Source organism: Rhinolophus ferrumequinum, chromosome X, assembly GCF_004115265.2.
Source record: "Rhinolophus ferrumequinum isolate MPI-CBG mRhiFer1 chromosome X, mRhiFer1_v1.p, whole genome shotgun sequence".
Taxonomy (NCBI): Eukaryota; Metazoa; Chordata; class Mammalia; order Chiroptera; family Rhinolophidae; genus Rhinolophus; species Rhinolophus ferrumequinum.
The window spans coordinates 25,604,549-25,621,833 of NC_046284.1; the positions used below are offsets into that span (position 1 = coordinate 25,604,549).

At 39.6% G+C, this 17,285-nt stretch overlaps 1 protein-coding gene across 1 annotated transcript in view; it reads left to right on the forward strand.

Annotated features, from left to right (window-relative positions):
• LOC117021709 (fibrous sheath-interacting protein 2-like) overlaps window positions 1-15,913 on the forward strand; it is a 32,621-nt gene extending 16,708 nt beyond the window's left edge. The window contains exons 6-9 of the mRNA XM_033105015.1: window positions 4,866-5,363; window positions 6,430-6,530; window positions 7,630-7,676; window positions 12,977-15,913. Coding sequence (XP_032960906.1) covers window positions 4,866-5,363; window positions 6,430-6,530; window positions 7,630-7,676; window positions 12,977-13,050 — 720 coding nt within the window. The 3' untranslated portion in view covers window positions 13,051-15,913. The remainder of the gene's footprint in view (window positions 1-4,865; window positions 5,364-6,429; window positions 6,531-7,629; window positions 7,677-12,976) is intronic.
• Window positions 15,914-17,285: the final 1,372 nt, after the last annotated feature.

A 17,285-nucleotide genomic window follows, 5' to 3' on the forward strand; every position in this document is an offset into this window, starting at 1 on the left:
TGTCTTATTTGGTGTAGGGGGTTGCTATTTCCTGCTTCTGTGTGTCTGTTCGTAATACTACTCATGGTTTTGTATTCTTTTGCCTTTTTTATTTCAGGTTGAATAGCCTCCTTCCATATTTCTTGTAGTGCAGGTCATGTATTAGAAAATTCCCTCATCTTCTGTATGTCTGGAAAGGTCTTTATTCCTCCTTCAAATCTAAAGAGTATCTTTGCTGGATATATTATTCTTGGCTCATAATTTCTCTTTCAATAGTTTGAATATCTGATTCCACTCCCTTCTGGCTTGTAGAATTTCTGCTGAAAAATCTAATAGGCTTTTCTTTGTAGGTTATCATTTTCTTTTCCTTGGCTGCCTTGAGGATTCTTTCTTTGTTGTTAATTTTTGACAGCCTCAATACAATGTGCCTTGGAGAAGACCTGTTGGAGTTGAGGTAATTAGTGTTCTATTTGCTTCTTGGATTTGAAGATTCAGTTCTTTCCACAAGTTTGGGAAGTTCTCATCGACTATTTGTTTGAATATACTGTCTGTTCCCTTCTCTCTTTCTTCTCCTTCTAGTATGCCCATTATTCTTATATTGCTCTTTCTGATGGAGTCAGAAAGTTCTTGTAGAGTTCTTTCATTTCTTTTAAGTCTCAAGTCTCTTTCTTCTTCCATCTGTGTCATTTCCAGGTTGCTATCTTCGATGTCACTGATTCTTTCCTCCATCTGGTCAACTCTACTACCTAAGCTGGCTATTTCATTCTTCATTTCTTCTATTGAGTTCTTAATCTCCAGAAATTCTATTTGGTTCTTTTTTAAAATTTTAATCTCTTTGGTAAAATATTCATTTTGTTCTTTGATTGTGTTTCTGAGTTCATTAAACTGCCTGTCTGTGTTTTCTTGCATCTCGTCGAGGTTTTTCAGAACTGCAATCTTGAATTCTCTATCATTTAAGTCACATATTTCCATGTTCCCAAGTTCATTTTCTGGAGACACTTCATTTTCTTTCTGAGTTGCCTTGTTATCTTGGTTATTCATGGCAATTAATGAATTATTATTGCTCTTCCTAGGCATCTGCAGGAGTGGGTTCTGCAACAGCTTGATAGGAAGTGGTCTTTCTTTTGCTTTCCAGTAGGTGTTTGTAGAATGTTTTATTTTCTCTCCAACTGCAGGCCTTTATTCTCTCTCATGCTGTAGTGCTATATTCTCTCTGTACTGTTCCAGCTTCTCACACAATGCACGGGGGTGGGGGTTCCCTGGAAAGTGGGCTTCTTCTCTGTGATCAGGTCGCCTGGGTCTCAGGGTACTGCCTCCTTAAGAGGATGTGGAGAGCTTCTGAATTTCCAAAGCTCTACCTGTACCAGTCTCAGGCCCTGTGTGTTTCAGCAGCTGTATTTACTCCTACAGGGATCCGCCCAGATAGGTGGGGACAGGGTTGGGGTGGGTTATGAGAGGTGGCCACAGCAATGGCTGCGACCACCTGTACAGCTAGTCCTGCACCCAAGGTTCCCTCCCCTTTGCCAGAACTAGTTGGGCTGTAAGTCTGTGGCTGGGGGCCTCAGTTCTCAGAACTGCAAATATTCTGTTCTTTTTATCTGACACTGCCCTGGGAGGGTGGGGGTAGAGTGGGGTGAGCTGTGGGAGGGTAAGGGGGGGTTGGCTAGGCTCAGTGCCTATGCCTTCCATCCTCTGCTTGGCAGTGAGGACTTAAACCGCCGTTTTCATCCTGCTTCCCTCAGTCTTTGCTCCGAGGTCTCTACCATGAGCGTTGGGTTCAGCAGTGTTATATTCTGATACCTCAGGCGGGACTGTGGGCCATAAGGGGAGCACCAGCAGTCTGCATTCTTCCCTGTCCGGTGACTGTGGTAGCTCTGGAATGCAGGGAGCTCAAAGCTCCAAGCTCGGTCTATGTTCTGTGGCCAGTGCAGCTGGCCTCTCCACCCTTCACCCTTCCCTCCTCCCCAACTCACCCAATTTGCCCACCTTTAGATGATTTCAATTGCTTGTCTCTTAGTCTTGCCTGTCTGCTGCATAGGGAGTCCTTTGTGGAATTACAGCTGTTCAATTTGTTGTAAATTCCAGGGGAGATTTCAAGAGAAATGTCACCTCACGCCACCTTTTGTCATTACTTTAGCTACCATATTTTGCTGTGTATAATGTGCTCCTGTGTATAATGCACACCCATGTTTTTGGCCCAAACTTTCAGGGGGGAAAAAATCTTTCGTTTTAATTTTTTTTTTCACTTTCTCATCTTTTTTTTTTTTAATTTATTGGGGTGACGATTGTTAGTAAAATTACATAGATTTCAGGTGTACAATTCTGTATCACATCATCTATAAATTACATTGTGTGTTCACCACCCAGAGTCAGTTCTCCTTCCATCACCATATATTTGATCCCCCTTACGCTCATCTCCCACCCCCTAACCCCCTACCTCTCTGGTAACCACTAGATTACGTTCCCCAGATTAATTTTCAAAACCCCATGGCCATCTTATGGTTACTGATTGTTTTATAATCCCTTCACCTTCCCCCTTACCCCCACCCCCCCCGCCCATCTAGCAACCCTCAGTTTTTCCTCTTTGTCTCCAAAACTGTTTCTGATTAGTTCATTCACTTATTCTTTTCTTTAGATTCCGCATATAAGTGAGATCATATGGTACTTATCTTTCTCTGTCTGACTTATTTCACTTGACATAATGTTCTCTAGGTCCATCCATGTTGTTGCAAATGGTAAGATTTCTTTCTTCTTTATGGCTGCGTAATACTCCATTGTATAAATGTACCACAGTTTCTTAATCCAGTCATCTACCGATGGGCATTTTGGTTGTTTCCATGTCTTAGCTATTGTGTATAGTGCTGCAATAAACATAGGAGTGCATAAAGATTTTTGAATTGGAGTTTTGGATTCTCCAGATAGATACATAGGAGTGGAATTACTGGATCATAGGGTAGTTCCATTTTCGTTTTAATTTTTTAATTCAAATATGTATTTGTTTACATTTAAGTACTTGTTTTTGTATTATAAAGGAATTTTAGCATTCATTTTTAAACATAGTACGGTACAAATTTTTTTTTTTTATTGGGGAATAGTTTGTTTGTCCAGGACCCATCAGCTCCATGTCAAGTTGTTATTTTCAATCTAGTTGTGGAGGGTGCAGATCACTGGCCCATGTGGGAATCGAACCAGCAACCTTGGTGTTATGAGCACTGTGCTCTAACCACTGCACAAACGGGCTGTCCCACAGTACAAAAATTTTTATGTAACAAATAATTACAAAACACAAGAACAGTTACAAGGTACAAGAAATTTTATGTACCAGTAACAAATTTATGATATTTATGCATCATAGAAGGCCAAGAACTCTTCCTCATTGCAAGTTCACCATAAGTTCAACAAAACTAATTATTGTATTCCAGGGTATTATTTTGCTTATGGATATCATTATTGATTTCTAGAGTTACACTTTTAACTCATAAGCATAAATAAAAGAATTAAAAACATTTATATAGTTATGGAATTAGTACTACCCATGTATAATGCGCATCCTTGTTTTTCCCTCACAAATTTGAGCAAAAAAGTACCCATTATACATGGCAAAATGCGGTATCTCTTTATAGGCTAAATGAAGTTGGAAGAGAATAGCTAATTCAAAACAACTACTTCTGCTACTTAAGAGTAGTAAAATCTGTCTTAAGGAAAGTAAACAGGCATAGATAGCTCAGCTAAGACACATGCTTTGGGCGAATCTGAATAGCAGTGCCGTCCTTCCCCAGCATGGGGATAGGGGTTGCAGAAAGAGCTATAAATCAGTTTAGCGTACCCAGACAACTCCTTGGCTATTCCTCAGTCAGGAATCCACAACCAGGGCTTCATTTGTCATTTCCCAACACACCAGACTCATGCCTATTAAATACTCATGCACTAACATACATATGCCAAACCCATACAGAATGACTTTCAGTTATTTTTGAACCACTGTTTCCCTCCATCAGCACAGATACTCAAAATTATTGTGTTTTCATTTCCTACAGCAGTTCTTCTTTCGTTGTGTTTTGCACAAAAGATACTACTTTAAGGCAACATTTATCTGAAAATCTGGTTTGCAGTGTTACAAAGATATCTAAGATTGATAAATTAATTTAAAGGTTCTGTGGCATCATCAAAAGCTACAGAATTGGGGAAAGTCGTTTATGTAAATATAACTGTCGTTTCCTTGATCTGTCTTTAACATTGCACAATGGAAAGTGACATTTGACTAGGGAGGTGAGGAGAAATGAAGATTTACTCTCTGAAGCTCCCTTTGGAAAATATGTTCAAAGGATTAGGGTATGGAGGGGTGGTGAGGTGTGAACATTCAAAGTCCTTCACAATTTTGGCTATTATTCATCATGTTTTAAAATCCAGGTTAAAAAACTTCCAGGTCGGCAATACCTTGTCTTTTTTCATGAAACTATCTGTATTTATTTTGCTCTGTAATTAGTTCCCTACTAAGAAGTTTAGAAGAACATGGTATCATATCTAAATCTGTTACAAAACATTCAAGATAAATGATGAAAACAGAATTTAATTAAAGTATTTGTGTACTTTGCATTTCTTGGCAAGTAAAAAGTAAAATTTGAAGCAAAAGAGAGAACCTTAGTTAGGTTCTCTTCTTTGAACTGGAGTGATATTATTCCTGAATACAAAAAAAAAAAAATTCCTAGAAATGAGCAAATATTATGATTTTTATTTCTTCTTTTAAATATATCAGGAATATATAAGTAAATGGCATTTGAAAGATAATTGTCCTAAATTGAAACTGGAAACCACATGAAAATTGCCTTATTACAATAGAACCATAGGAAAACTATTTTTAATATTCATTGTCTCTTCAATTCCAGACTGCTAGTAGGAATTCGTTTCAGAGTTTAACAAAGCCTGACATCAGCATATTGGAGATTTTAAGAGATGTCCAACGCAAAAAAGACCTTATCATTCGGTTAGTAACTCATGATATTGATCGAGAAGTTTCAGAAAATAAAGAAGGGAGTTTAACTTCTGATGAAGATGAAGTTGTTTTACAAGAGGTTGTAAAAGAAGAATTTCCAGAAGACCTATTTGAAGATCAAGTAAAAGAAGAGGTGCAGCCCATTGCAAGTGCAGTGGCTTTTCCCAAGCCACTGATGAGCAAGAGCCATCTGAAAAAATGTTTGTCACTCAGAACATGTTATCATCCAAAGTCCACTGTAACTACAACAAATATTGAAGCATCACCAACTCAATGGACAGAATCTGAGGAGACACAAATACAAAGAATTATTCCTATGGCTAATGTGGCTACTTCAAAATCCTCAACTGACACAGACTCTTCCTTTTGGGAGAGAAAGACACAACTAAGTGTAAGTGGAAAATATAACTATCAGTTAATGGGTTTCTACAGAAAGGGTAGAGTTTTACAAATTTGGTCCTAGTAATGTACATTGGGTAGGGAGAAAAGGACATAAACTGGATTCAGGCAGTCTTTCCCAATCTGATGATATTTACAACAAAAGGGAAATGATTAACAGATAAAGCCAGGAGCCTCAATTGAAGAAAAACAGATTGTGGAAAGAATCTTGGGTTATTTAGAAGGACAAGTAAAACAGAAATGGAAACCAGTTAGGAGAAATGCAAGCTAATTATTTAAAATGATAGATTTCATCTTTTTATTTTATTTTATTTTTTTGTATTCTGACCTGTAAATACTCATTGGAAATTTTGTGCACAGAAACTCCTCGCCTGTGAGCAGGACCAAAAGATGGGCTTTAGGGGAGTAAAATGATTCATGCAAATTCAGCCTATCTGGGTTTGAATTCTGTCTTTGCCCCTTAGTAGCAGTGTGACCTTTGGGCAAGTTCTTAATGAACGTTTTTCCTTAAAAATTACTTACCCAACTTGTTGAAACATAGTAAGTTATTCAAAATATGTTGAATATTTCTCCTGCAATCAGCTCATAAACTCCACTATTACATTGACACACAGCTCCTATTCATGGTTCTGTATCCTTCCAGTGATGGTCTAGGCCTCATTGACTTCTTGAGTTGATGCTACGCAAAAAATTGTACCACATCATGTGTTTGGAAAACACATATGATTTAGGATTTCCTGATGATACAACTACCTGGATTATCCATTTGCAGTGATTTCCAGGTTAATCCAGAAGCAGCAATGAACCAGAGAAAACAAAACAGAGATACAATTCCGGTCAGTTCAGGAGTTCACCAGGTCAATAGCCTTGACTCAAACTCTGACCTAATTATTGGGATCAATTTATTGGGAAGACACGTAAAATTTCATGACCAAATACAGTGTGTGCACCTGGTCAGAAATACCAGCTAGATAGATAACTAAGGAAATGTTATAGTATATTTTACTTGATTTATTGCAAACGGTCCTTTGTGTAATATCTGACTTGGACTTTTCCAGAGAGAAGAAATGGAATCTAGTACTGAACTGACACATTACTTCATACATAGAATTATGAGTACATCCTCATACAATGAAGAGGATCTGCCTTCATTTTCTAGGTATAGTCAATTAAAGTAGTATAAGTAGCTAAGAAAACAGAAATCTGAAATGAACATTATGTTGATGGGAAGGCCCCTCAAGTAAACCTCTAAGGAAGCCAGGGTTTAACCTGTCAAGCTCCCCTCATTCTCCTAGTTCCCTTCTGTGGTTACCATCTGGTCCTCCCCTTCTCATCTTCTACCCTGTTCCTACTTATCTGATCTCTACTTCCTTCTCTCCATTTTGGGACCCACTTTCTAGTATAGTGATCTAGTTAGATTAAGTCTTTTATGTGTTAAATTCTTGAACCTAGGAGGCAGGTGCTGGGTCAACAATCCCTGCACTAATGACCCACATAAAGGGGTTACTACTTAGTTTTCTTATTTTCCTAAATACTCAAAAGTGTGGCACTGTCAGAAGAATCCTAAGAATGGAGGGGGCGATATAAACTGGAGCATTCGGGGAAGAATTCTCAAAAGCAATGGAGTTTGAGTTGAGCCTTCAAGAATGGGTAAAATTTAGATAAGACCTTCCAAGTTGTGAAGACTATAAGAAAAAGGCTGGATTATACACTATTTATAGGAGACAAGGATGAACAAAGTACACTGTAGAGTTGAAATCTGATTAACACTTTTTCTAGAATAGCCACAACATATCTAAAATTGTCCTTATGTTTATAATAATATTCACAAACTGGGAAGGATAGCACTTTGTATCATGGGAGAAATAGGGTATAAAGAGAAAAATCTACCTGATTGTAACTATATTCTATTCCACTGGGCACTATGAAATTGTTTTCTTTTTGATCTTATGCCAGTTTAGGACATCTACTCTTGGCCCTCCATTGACCCTATCTCCCTTCATGATTGTCTTAACATAAATAATTAGTAATTCAGGCAACTCTCAATTATTTGTATCATTGTAGAAGAGAAGGGGGCACATAAAACCAAATAAAAGTCAATGTAGCATCATTTTCCTTTGATTTGAAAACTCAGAGGCATACCATTCCAGGTTTGCTTCTATATGAATAATGACTTTGACAGATTGTTCTTTTATTTAACCAGCATTCATTCATATATTAAATACACAGAAAATGAAATGTCTTTTATCTTTTTTTAGTAATGATGATGATTGTCCCTCAACTCCGAGCGCAAAAATAACAGAAGGTTGGATTGATTTTTTTGTTCTTTAATTTAAATTAGATAGTATTTTAAAAGAGACTTTGTTTGTTGTACTGATAAATTTTCCTGTTGTCAAACCTGATGTCTAGTACCCAGCTGACACGGTACATAGTTATTACAATATTATTGACTATATTTATCAAGGTGATCACTTCGTAAGTTATATAAATGTCTGATCACTATGTTGTACACCTGAAACTAATGTAATATTGTATGTCATCTGTAATTTAAAAATAAACTTTTTAAAAAAACCTTGAAGTGTTTAAAACTAAGTTTTCCAGTAGGTTGATCTACTTTGGGACAGTAGAGGGTCAGTTAACTAGTTAACACAAACCAACTATTCAGCTTTTTCTGAATCACTAATAAGATTTCATTAATAATTTTGGTGTAAAGTGTGTGATATGATATGAGTTTACAGTTACCATGCTCCTATGGGAAATATCCAGGAAGTAAGGGTTTATCACATCTGTATGTGGACTACAGCCCATGCTACTAGTTTTTAATCACCTCTTTAAGAGTGCATGTTTGTTTTTTATAACTAGCTTAGCACTAATAAAATATATTTAAAAGCTTTTAAAGCTAAAAAGTAAACCTAAATTTATTTGCATATATTAAAATCTGGTTAGGGTGAACCCCACTTTATTTTTTGTCTCTATTATAACTGACTCATTAAAACATTTATGAGTTGAGTTTTTGGTCCTCTATTCTTTCAAACCTCAAAGGATCAGTGTGGTTCTAACAATGACAGAACTGGCCTAGAGATAAAATTGTCATGTTTACTGCCCTTGAAACTCAAACCACAGGACTGGAGTTCACCTTGATTATATCAAGCCTGCCACCCACTCACTCAAGAAGTTACTCAAGAAAGCTATCCTCTCCACTTGGGAGTGGAAATAATATTCATTAAAAGATGAACTATAGAATAATGGTAAGTTTGCCAGAATTCCATGAACAGGTCATAGAAGATGATACATGACAGGTGTGCTTCCTGCAGTATGGAATCATCATAGGTTGTTAGGGCCAGAAAGAAGCCATCTAGTATGACCTCCTTGTTTTGGAGATAAAGAGACTGAGGTTCAGGGTGGGGAAGTGACTTGTCCAAGGTCAAGTGAATCAGAGTATAGATCCCAAGTTTCCTAAACCTGAATCCAGTGTCACTGTTTTCTTCAACTTCATTGCACTGAGTTACGCTTAGTTCCTATATCCTTTGAAATATGGCAGCTGTCCAGTTCATTCATTCATTCACATTCCGCAAAGATTCACCGAGCACTTTCTTTGTGTTGGACACTGTTCTAAATTCTGGAGATACAGCTGTAAATAAGAGAGACAAAGTCTTTACCCTCATTCTAACTTGGGAGTGAGGGGAGACATAAATACAATAGTTCTACATAGGAATAACTACTTCCCAACTTACCTAGGGTAAAAGCCAGAGTCCTTACAATAACTTGAAAGGCCCTAGGAAGTCTGGATATCACTCATCTTCTCCATGACCTCTCTGACAACCTCTCCCTGTGATCCCTCTTAATCACTCCCCTCCAACCACACTGACCCTCAAACATGACAGGCATTCTCCTTCTCAGGGTTTGCACTTGCTGAGCTGCCTAAGACTTTCTTCTAGATATCTGCATAGCTCACTCATCACCTTCTTCAGATCTTTGCTCAAATATCACCTTCTAAGGCAAGCCTTCCCTGAGCATCCTCTTTAAAATTGCAACCACACTGCCACCCCAGCACTCACTATCCTTCCCTGCTTTAATTTTTCCCTAGCACTTATACCATCTGATAAACTGTATATTTTTGTTTATTGCCTGTCTCCTTCCCCTAGAATATTAGTTCCGTAAGGGCAGGGATTTTTGTCTGTTCACTCTATCCCCACTTGCCTAGGAAAGAGGCACATAGTAGGTGCTCAGTAAATATTTGTGGAATTCATGAATGAATCTGAAAAAAAGAAAGAAGAGCCAATGGGATAGAGAGTGGCTGGCTAGATTATTTTGGTCTAAGAGGTCCAGAAACACCACACCTTAATTACAAGAAGGAAGCAGCCACAATAACATCTAGAAACAGGAGGTACTAGGTACAGGGACTAGTAAGTGCAAAGATCTGAGGATGGGATGAGCATGTTATGCTAGAGGGGACACGTCCAGTGTGTGGAGCCCAGTGAAAATGAAAGTGGTATGAGATGAGGTTAGATCATGTCTAGGGGCCAGATCATGTTAGGGCCTGTTGTTGGCCATGGACAGGCATTTGTGTTACTTTTCTGATTGCAGTAGGAATCCTGTGGAGGGTTTTTTTTTAATTTATTGGGGTGACAATTGTTAGTAAAATTACATAGATTTCAGGTGTACAATTCTGTATCACATCATCTATAAATCCCATTGTGTGTTCAACACCCAGAGTCAGTTCTTCCATCACCATATGTTTGATCCCCCTTACCCTCATCTCCCACCCCCCACCCCCTTACCCTCTGGTAATCACTAAACTATTGTCTGTGTCTATGAGTTTTGTTTCTCATTTGTTTGTCTTGTTCTTTTGTTGTTTTTGGTTTATATACCACATATCAGTGAAATCAAATGGTTCTCTGCTTTTTCTGTCTGACTTATTTCGCTTAGCATTATGCTCTCAAGATCCATCCATGTTGTCACAAATGTTCCTATATCATCTTTTCTTAACGCCGAATAGTATTCCATTGTGTATATATATATATATATACCACACCTTCTTTATCCATTCATCTATCGAAGGACATTTTGGTTGTTTCCATGTCTTGGCCACCGTAAACACAGCTGCAATGAACATTGCAGCACACGTGTCTTTATGGATAAATGTTTTCAGATTTTTTGGGTAGATACCCAGGAGAGGGATTGCTGGGTCATATGGTAATTCTATTCGTAGTTTTTTGAGGAACCTCCGCACTGCCTTCCATAGCAGCTGCACCAGTCTGCATTCCCACCAACAGTGTATGAGGGTTCCTTTTTCTCCACAGCCTCTCCAACACTTGTTACTATTTGTCTTGTTGATGATAGCCATTCTGACTGGGGTGAGGTGATACCTCATTGTAGTTTTTATTTGCATTTCTCTGATGATTAATGATGTTGAGCATTTTTTCATATGTCTATTTGCCATTTGTATGTCCTCTTTGGAGAAATGTCTCTTCAGGTCGTCTGCCCATTTTTCAATTGGGTTGTTTGGTTTTTTGTTGTTGAGTTGCATGAGTTCCTTGTATATTTTTGATATTAGCCCCTTATCGGAGGCACTGTTTGCAAAAATCTTCTCCCATTCAGTTGGTTGCCTCTTTATTTTGTTGGTGGTTTCTTTGCTGTGCAGAAGCTTTTAAGTTTCATATAGTCCCATTCGTTTATTTTAGCTTCTACTTCCCTTGCCTTTGGAGTCAAATTCATAAAATGCTCTTTGAACTCAAGGTCCATAAGTTTAGTACCTATGTTTTCTTCTATGCAGTTTATTGTGTCAGGTCTTATGCTTAAGTCTTTGATCCATTTTGAATTAATTTTGGTACATGGTTACAGATAGCAGTCCAGTTTCATTCTTTTGCACATGGCTATCCAATTCTCTGTGGAGGGTTTTTAAGCAGAGAAGTGACATAATCTAATTTATGAGTTTTTAAAAATCCCTCTGGCCACTGTTTGGCGAATAAGCTGAGTAGGGTAGGGTTAAAGCATGGAGACCAGTTAGGAGGCTATTACAATAATTCAGCCAAGAAATGACTGTGGCTTGGACTAGGAAGGTAGCAGTGGAGATGGTAAGAAGTGAAGAGATTCAGAATATATTTGGAAGGTAAAGTCATCAGGACCTGCTAATGAACTGGATGTTGGGAGTGAGAAAAATAGAAAAATCAAGGATGATTCCTACAATTTTGGCTTGGGCAACCAAATGGCTCATGGTGTCATTTGGTGAGACAAGGAGAAGAACAAAGTTGGGGAGAGAGGGAACAAGAATTCTGTTTGGGCTGTGTGAGACTAAGAGGCCTTCAGACATTCAAGTGGAGAGATCACATAAGCAGTTGGATAGTTGAGTCTAGAATTTAGTGGGGCTATCAGGGCTGGCGATACAAATTCTTAGTTTCACAGAATAGACGACAAAAATCTCAATTTGATTTTGATTATCTGGAACTCTCGAATACCTGGTAGTTTTTTTTTGCCCTCTTCATTAAAATGACTTCCTAGATATATCCAGAAGGGTTGCTATGCATTTAGCCTAGTCACTTAAAAACTGATACTTGGAATGATGGCCCTGATAAACATAAATCAAAAAAAAAAAAAAATCAGTTCAAATGTGTCCAGTCTACAAGAGTTCCTAAGGTAAGAAAGTACATTGAGATATTTTTGAACAACTACCAACCAACGGTAAAATTGAGGGAACAATCTGGTTAAACAATTAATCAGATAATTCAACTAATGGGATCACCCTTTTACTATTTTTCTAGAACCCTTGGCCCAAAGAGTAATCCAGATAGAGTCCTCTCATCTTGGTCCTTATAATTATACACATATAAAATGCATATCAAATGTATACACATCATTTCATTTGGTCCTCTTGTGAGAAAGTAGTCACGTCCCCACGGTACATATGAGGAAAGAGAGTTTGAGAAGTAAGAAGTAACCTGCCTGTGTTCACTGAGTCCTGAGTAGTGAAGCTAAAACTCAAATGCAGTTTTTTTTTATTCCAAATAAGTCCAGTGCTCTAGCTGCCCCTCTAGCTGTGGGTCTTTCGAAACTTCTCTCTCAGTGTAATTTCTACCTCCTTAAGCCAAATGTCAATCACTGATGTCTCCTGGAACTCAGGATAATGCCTCAGCATGCTCCTGATTTTTACAAGAAGTAACTGTTTTCTAAGACCAGCACCTTCCTCTCTAGCATTCCCTTAGCTGGAAGCCTCATTCAACTTTTTTTTTTTTTTTAACTATCTACAACCAGAGAACTGTAGGGGTTCTTAGAAATCACCCATAGCCAAGTTTCTCATTTTACAGATGAGCAGAGAGGCCCATAGAGTTTAGTTTGAATGGTTTTGCGAGGATGTGTATAGCTAGTTGCAGAGTTGGCCTCTCCTGACGTTCTGGCCGGTGCTCCTTCCACCACAACCCACTCCCTTTTCCCCAGTGTCTGAGTAAAGAGCCAAGACCCCAGAATTCTAGGGATCTCACTTCTTGCCGTTTTTTCTGTGTGCCTAATTTCTATGATTCTTTGATGAAATTATTGAGATTATTTTTGTGCCAAAATTTATACATGTCTCAGAAATAACTGTTTTCCATTATTGTTTTTTGATCACAGATAGTTTTGAACTGGAGAGTACAAGCAGTGTTAAGGTAAATGTTTTTCACTGGCCTCTCATTGTGAGCCAGTGAAGCCCTGATAGAAATAAGGGACTGCCTGTGTGCTGTGCTTTGAGCTCCGGGAAAGATTAGTCTCTGTATATATGAATGAATACATATGCTCTCCAGTGTCAGACACAGAAAAAGAAGCCATCACGGTTTCTTTAGTGCCAAAGTCCTTACCATAGTCTATTGGGCCCTACATGAGCTGCCCACCCTATCTTCCCAGTCCCCCGTTACCCCTCTGTCACTGTTAACCCTCTCTCCACTCACTCCAGCCACACTGGCCTCCTTACCGCTCCCCTAACATGCCAAGCACACTCCCATCTCAGATGCACTTTGCACTTGCTTTTCCTCTGCCAAGAATACTCTATCCCCAATGTGTCTTGCTCTCCCATCTCCTGCCGATTTTTGTTCAAAAGTCACCTTTTCAATGAGGCCTTCCCTGACCACCCCATGTAAAATAGAAACACACACACACACAATCCCCCTTATCCCACTTTATTTTTCTTCAGAGCACTTAAGTCACCATTCATTCATTCAACAATTATTTATTGAGTGCCTACTATGTGCCAGGCACTGGAGATCCCGCCCTCACCCTCTGGTTCACTATATATTCACTTGAATATAAGCTTCATGATGGCAAGGGCTTTGTTCATAACTGTGTATGTCCAGGACCTAACATAGGACTGAAATATAGTAGATGCCCAACAAATGGTTGTTGAAAGAACACCCTTAGTTGTCAGGGCCAAATTTAGTCTCTGTATCAGGAGATCCCTGTGAAGCTTATGTACAGCCACATTTGGGAACTACTACACAGAGCAGAGGTTCTTAACCCTGGCTACAGATTAAAGTCATCTGGCAAACTTTAAAACCAACTGATGATAAGGTCCCACCCTCAGAGATTCTGATTCACTTGGTCGGGGTTGCAACCTGGGCCTTGGGAGTACTAAAAGCTGCCCAGGTGATTTTAATGGACAGCCAAAACTGAGAACCACTGACGTAGCCTACTCATGTCAGGCCATTTGGTAGCATCTGCCCCTCTTGCTTCCTTCCATCAGGAATTCTCAGCCTGGCTGCACATTAGAGTCACCAGGGCAACTTAGAAAACAGACCAATACTTGCCCCACCCTCAGGGATTCCTGTTCACTTGTGGGGCCCAAGAATGCCTGTTTTTGATATTTCTCCCAATGATTCTATTGCACAGCCAGTGTTAAGAACAACTTTAGATTGTTCATCCCTTTAAGTAAACTATTTTGCAATGTCTTAATCTACAAGATGCCTCAAATACTCTTAGAAGAATAAGAGTCAAACTTTGATGATAATACTTTGCTCTCCACACCATCAATACAAAACACACTTCTCACATCTCACATGCATGTACCATGTTTCCCCGAAAATAAGACCTAACTGGAAAATAAGCCCTAGCATGATTTTTCAGGATGACATCCCCTGAACATAAGACCTAATGCATCTTTTGGAGCAAACCTTAATATAAGACCCGGTCTTATTTTCGGGGAAGCACAGTAGGCCTTGCTTCACTGACTTGCCACTTCCTTTAACTGCCATCAGCATGGAGTGGCTACCCTGCAGGCCTTCCACCTCCCCCAGTCTATTTTTTGCCCTTCTAGCATCATGTTGCTTCTGCATTCCAGGTGGTGCTCAAGGTCCACAGAGCAAAGCCGGTATCTGAGCCACTATCCCTGCCCTGCCACTTCCATGCTCCTGCAATCCCACACCGCCACTTGCTTGCTCCAAACCTCACAATGGTTAAGAATTACTTAAAAGGAGACTGCGGTAGTAAAATGGACATCCCTTTTCTTCCCTTCTTAAGACCTCCCCTATCATTTTATTCTCTCAGAGAAGGATCTAAAACATTTTACTTATTCCAAGCTCCAGAAGAGAGGGGGCAGGCATGGCTAACATGTTTTGATGACCAGGGAACCTGAGACCTTGAAATTATCCTACAGGGTAACCCACGTCCAAGTCTGGGGCCAATCCTGGGTGTCATCATTGGCAAGAATTATGAGAAGTCACGCCTAGGATGCCACAATGGTTATGCCTTTTAAGATTTCTAGGTATTTCTAGTGTTTGCTATCCAACAAAGGTCAGAGGCTTAAGCTAGTATTTCACCTTTGTCTTGGCAGTTTGTCACCCTCTATCAATGCGAAAGTGCTCTGGCCAGCCTGCATTTTCCAAACAATGGCATTTCAGGTACAACATATTTATCATTTTATGATAAAGCTCTCAAGTGTGTCATTTTGAATATAGACGTTTTGATTATTCTCCCCTTGCAGTGAGTGGCTCCTGCCTTGCAGAGCCCCCACCCATCACCACTATGGGGTTGAAATAACATTACTATGTATATAGACTGCAATTTGCAGGTTATTGTGCAGTTGTCTGACTTGAACCTCACAGCAAAGAGGCCTCAGGTACTGCAAGTAATATTTATTAGGTATCAGCTATGTAGCAGGCATTGTGCTAGGTGATTTTCTCATATCCATCCTGTGAAGCATCATCTCCATTGTACTGTTAAGGAAACAGTGTCACTGAAGCAGAGTAGCTTACCATGCTGTGCTTCCTCTGCAAGCCTTAAAGTCCTATTTTACAGAAGAGACAATGGAGGTAAATGACCCTCCTGAGGTTGCACAGCCAGCAAGTGGCAGAGCCAGGGCTCAATCCTCACACGTCTTGTGGATTTCATCCCACATTCTTTCCTCCTGCCAGCCAGGTGCTACATCTAGTTGCCACTGCATCTCAGAATTGGGCAGTGGCCAACGACAGCCTGCAGAGTTCACTGGCAAGTAAAACAAAGCCCATCTAGGGTTCCAGCTGTGTCCAATCAAATAGTAAAATCACTTTCCTGTGACGGTCCAGCCGCCACAAATCGAACAGTACCCGAATGGGGGAGTGGGAATGAAAAAAGACACTCACACAAATGATTTTTTTTGTGTGATCCTGAAGCACCGAGTTTACTTTCCTTCACCAATTTATACCATCTGTGTACATGCAGCTTAACAATCATGAGTATGCATTATCTCATTAAGAGTAAATTTATGACTTTTACATACAAACTACAAAATCCATACAAACTTTCCCAAAGTCATTATCTCATGACAAAGCCCACCAATTATCCTGCTAGTCTTCAGTCCTCAGTGTCCGGAAACCGGTCACTCCCACCTCATTCCTCAGCAGCTTGCAAGCACCCTCCAGGTGCAGGCAGAGATAATGCCTTAGAAGCTGAAACAAGTTAATCATAAACTGAGCCAGTCTGCAAGGCTTTAGAATAACAAGAAATCATGGCTCCCCACACTTTCCTCTACACCTTTACTTTGACAGGCACACCTCACAACACCTGCATTCTGCACATTACAGGAACTCACTGAGCAGCCGTTATAAATTCAAATAACATATTTTTGCTCTGTTAAGGGCTTTTGGAGGAAGAAATGCACGAATGGCCAAACTTGCACTAAGATATTCAAAGAGCAAAAAGGCCCACAGAAGAGAATTTCCTAGAAATTACAACGATGCCTGTTTATGAAAACCCTCAAGAAAAGGGGCACTTCTGGACCAATACATGCCCATTGCAGTTCATAGTATATTTTGCACAAATATGGTTTTACTGGGAATCTGAATCAGTTCATGGTGTGAAATGTTATTCTGTGGCACTTGGCATGCATCATGGCCCATTCACTTTGGCCATAAACACCCCAGGCACATCTCTCTCTTCAGTGACCAGTGCCAACCAGGTGAACTCCACTACACTACCCATAAACTGATCAAAGTAGCATCAGGGTGTCTTGAAAAAGAGTTGGTCTCACCAAGCTGGCTTCATTTTGACATGTCTAACAACCACTTCCAATATACCATGAATGCCACACCTACTGCTTGATTTCTCTTTTTCAACAGTTTTGCTTTGAAAGGAGCAAGAATTATTACCCAAAGGGCTCATTGTGCCCTTAGGGATGAGCTTCCCATGTGCTGCTATTCTAGGCAGTGCCAATCTTGAACAATATGCAGAATCCACTAGTGACTGCAAGTTGGGGGCAGTATCTCAAAGAGTTGCTCGAGGACTGCTTGCATTGGACCACCCAGGATGCTTAATAACAACACAGAATCCTGGCCCCTCCCCAGACCTGTCCATTCAGTGTGTCTGGGAAATGGTGTCCAGGCATCTGCATTATTAACAAAATTCTCAAATTGCAAACACAGAGCTTCATTTATCCCCTCCAGTGAGATTTTCAGAACCTGGACTTGCAGTGCATGTC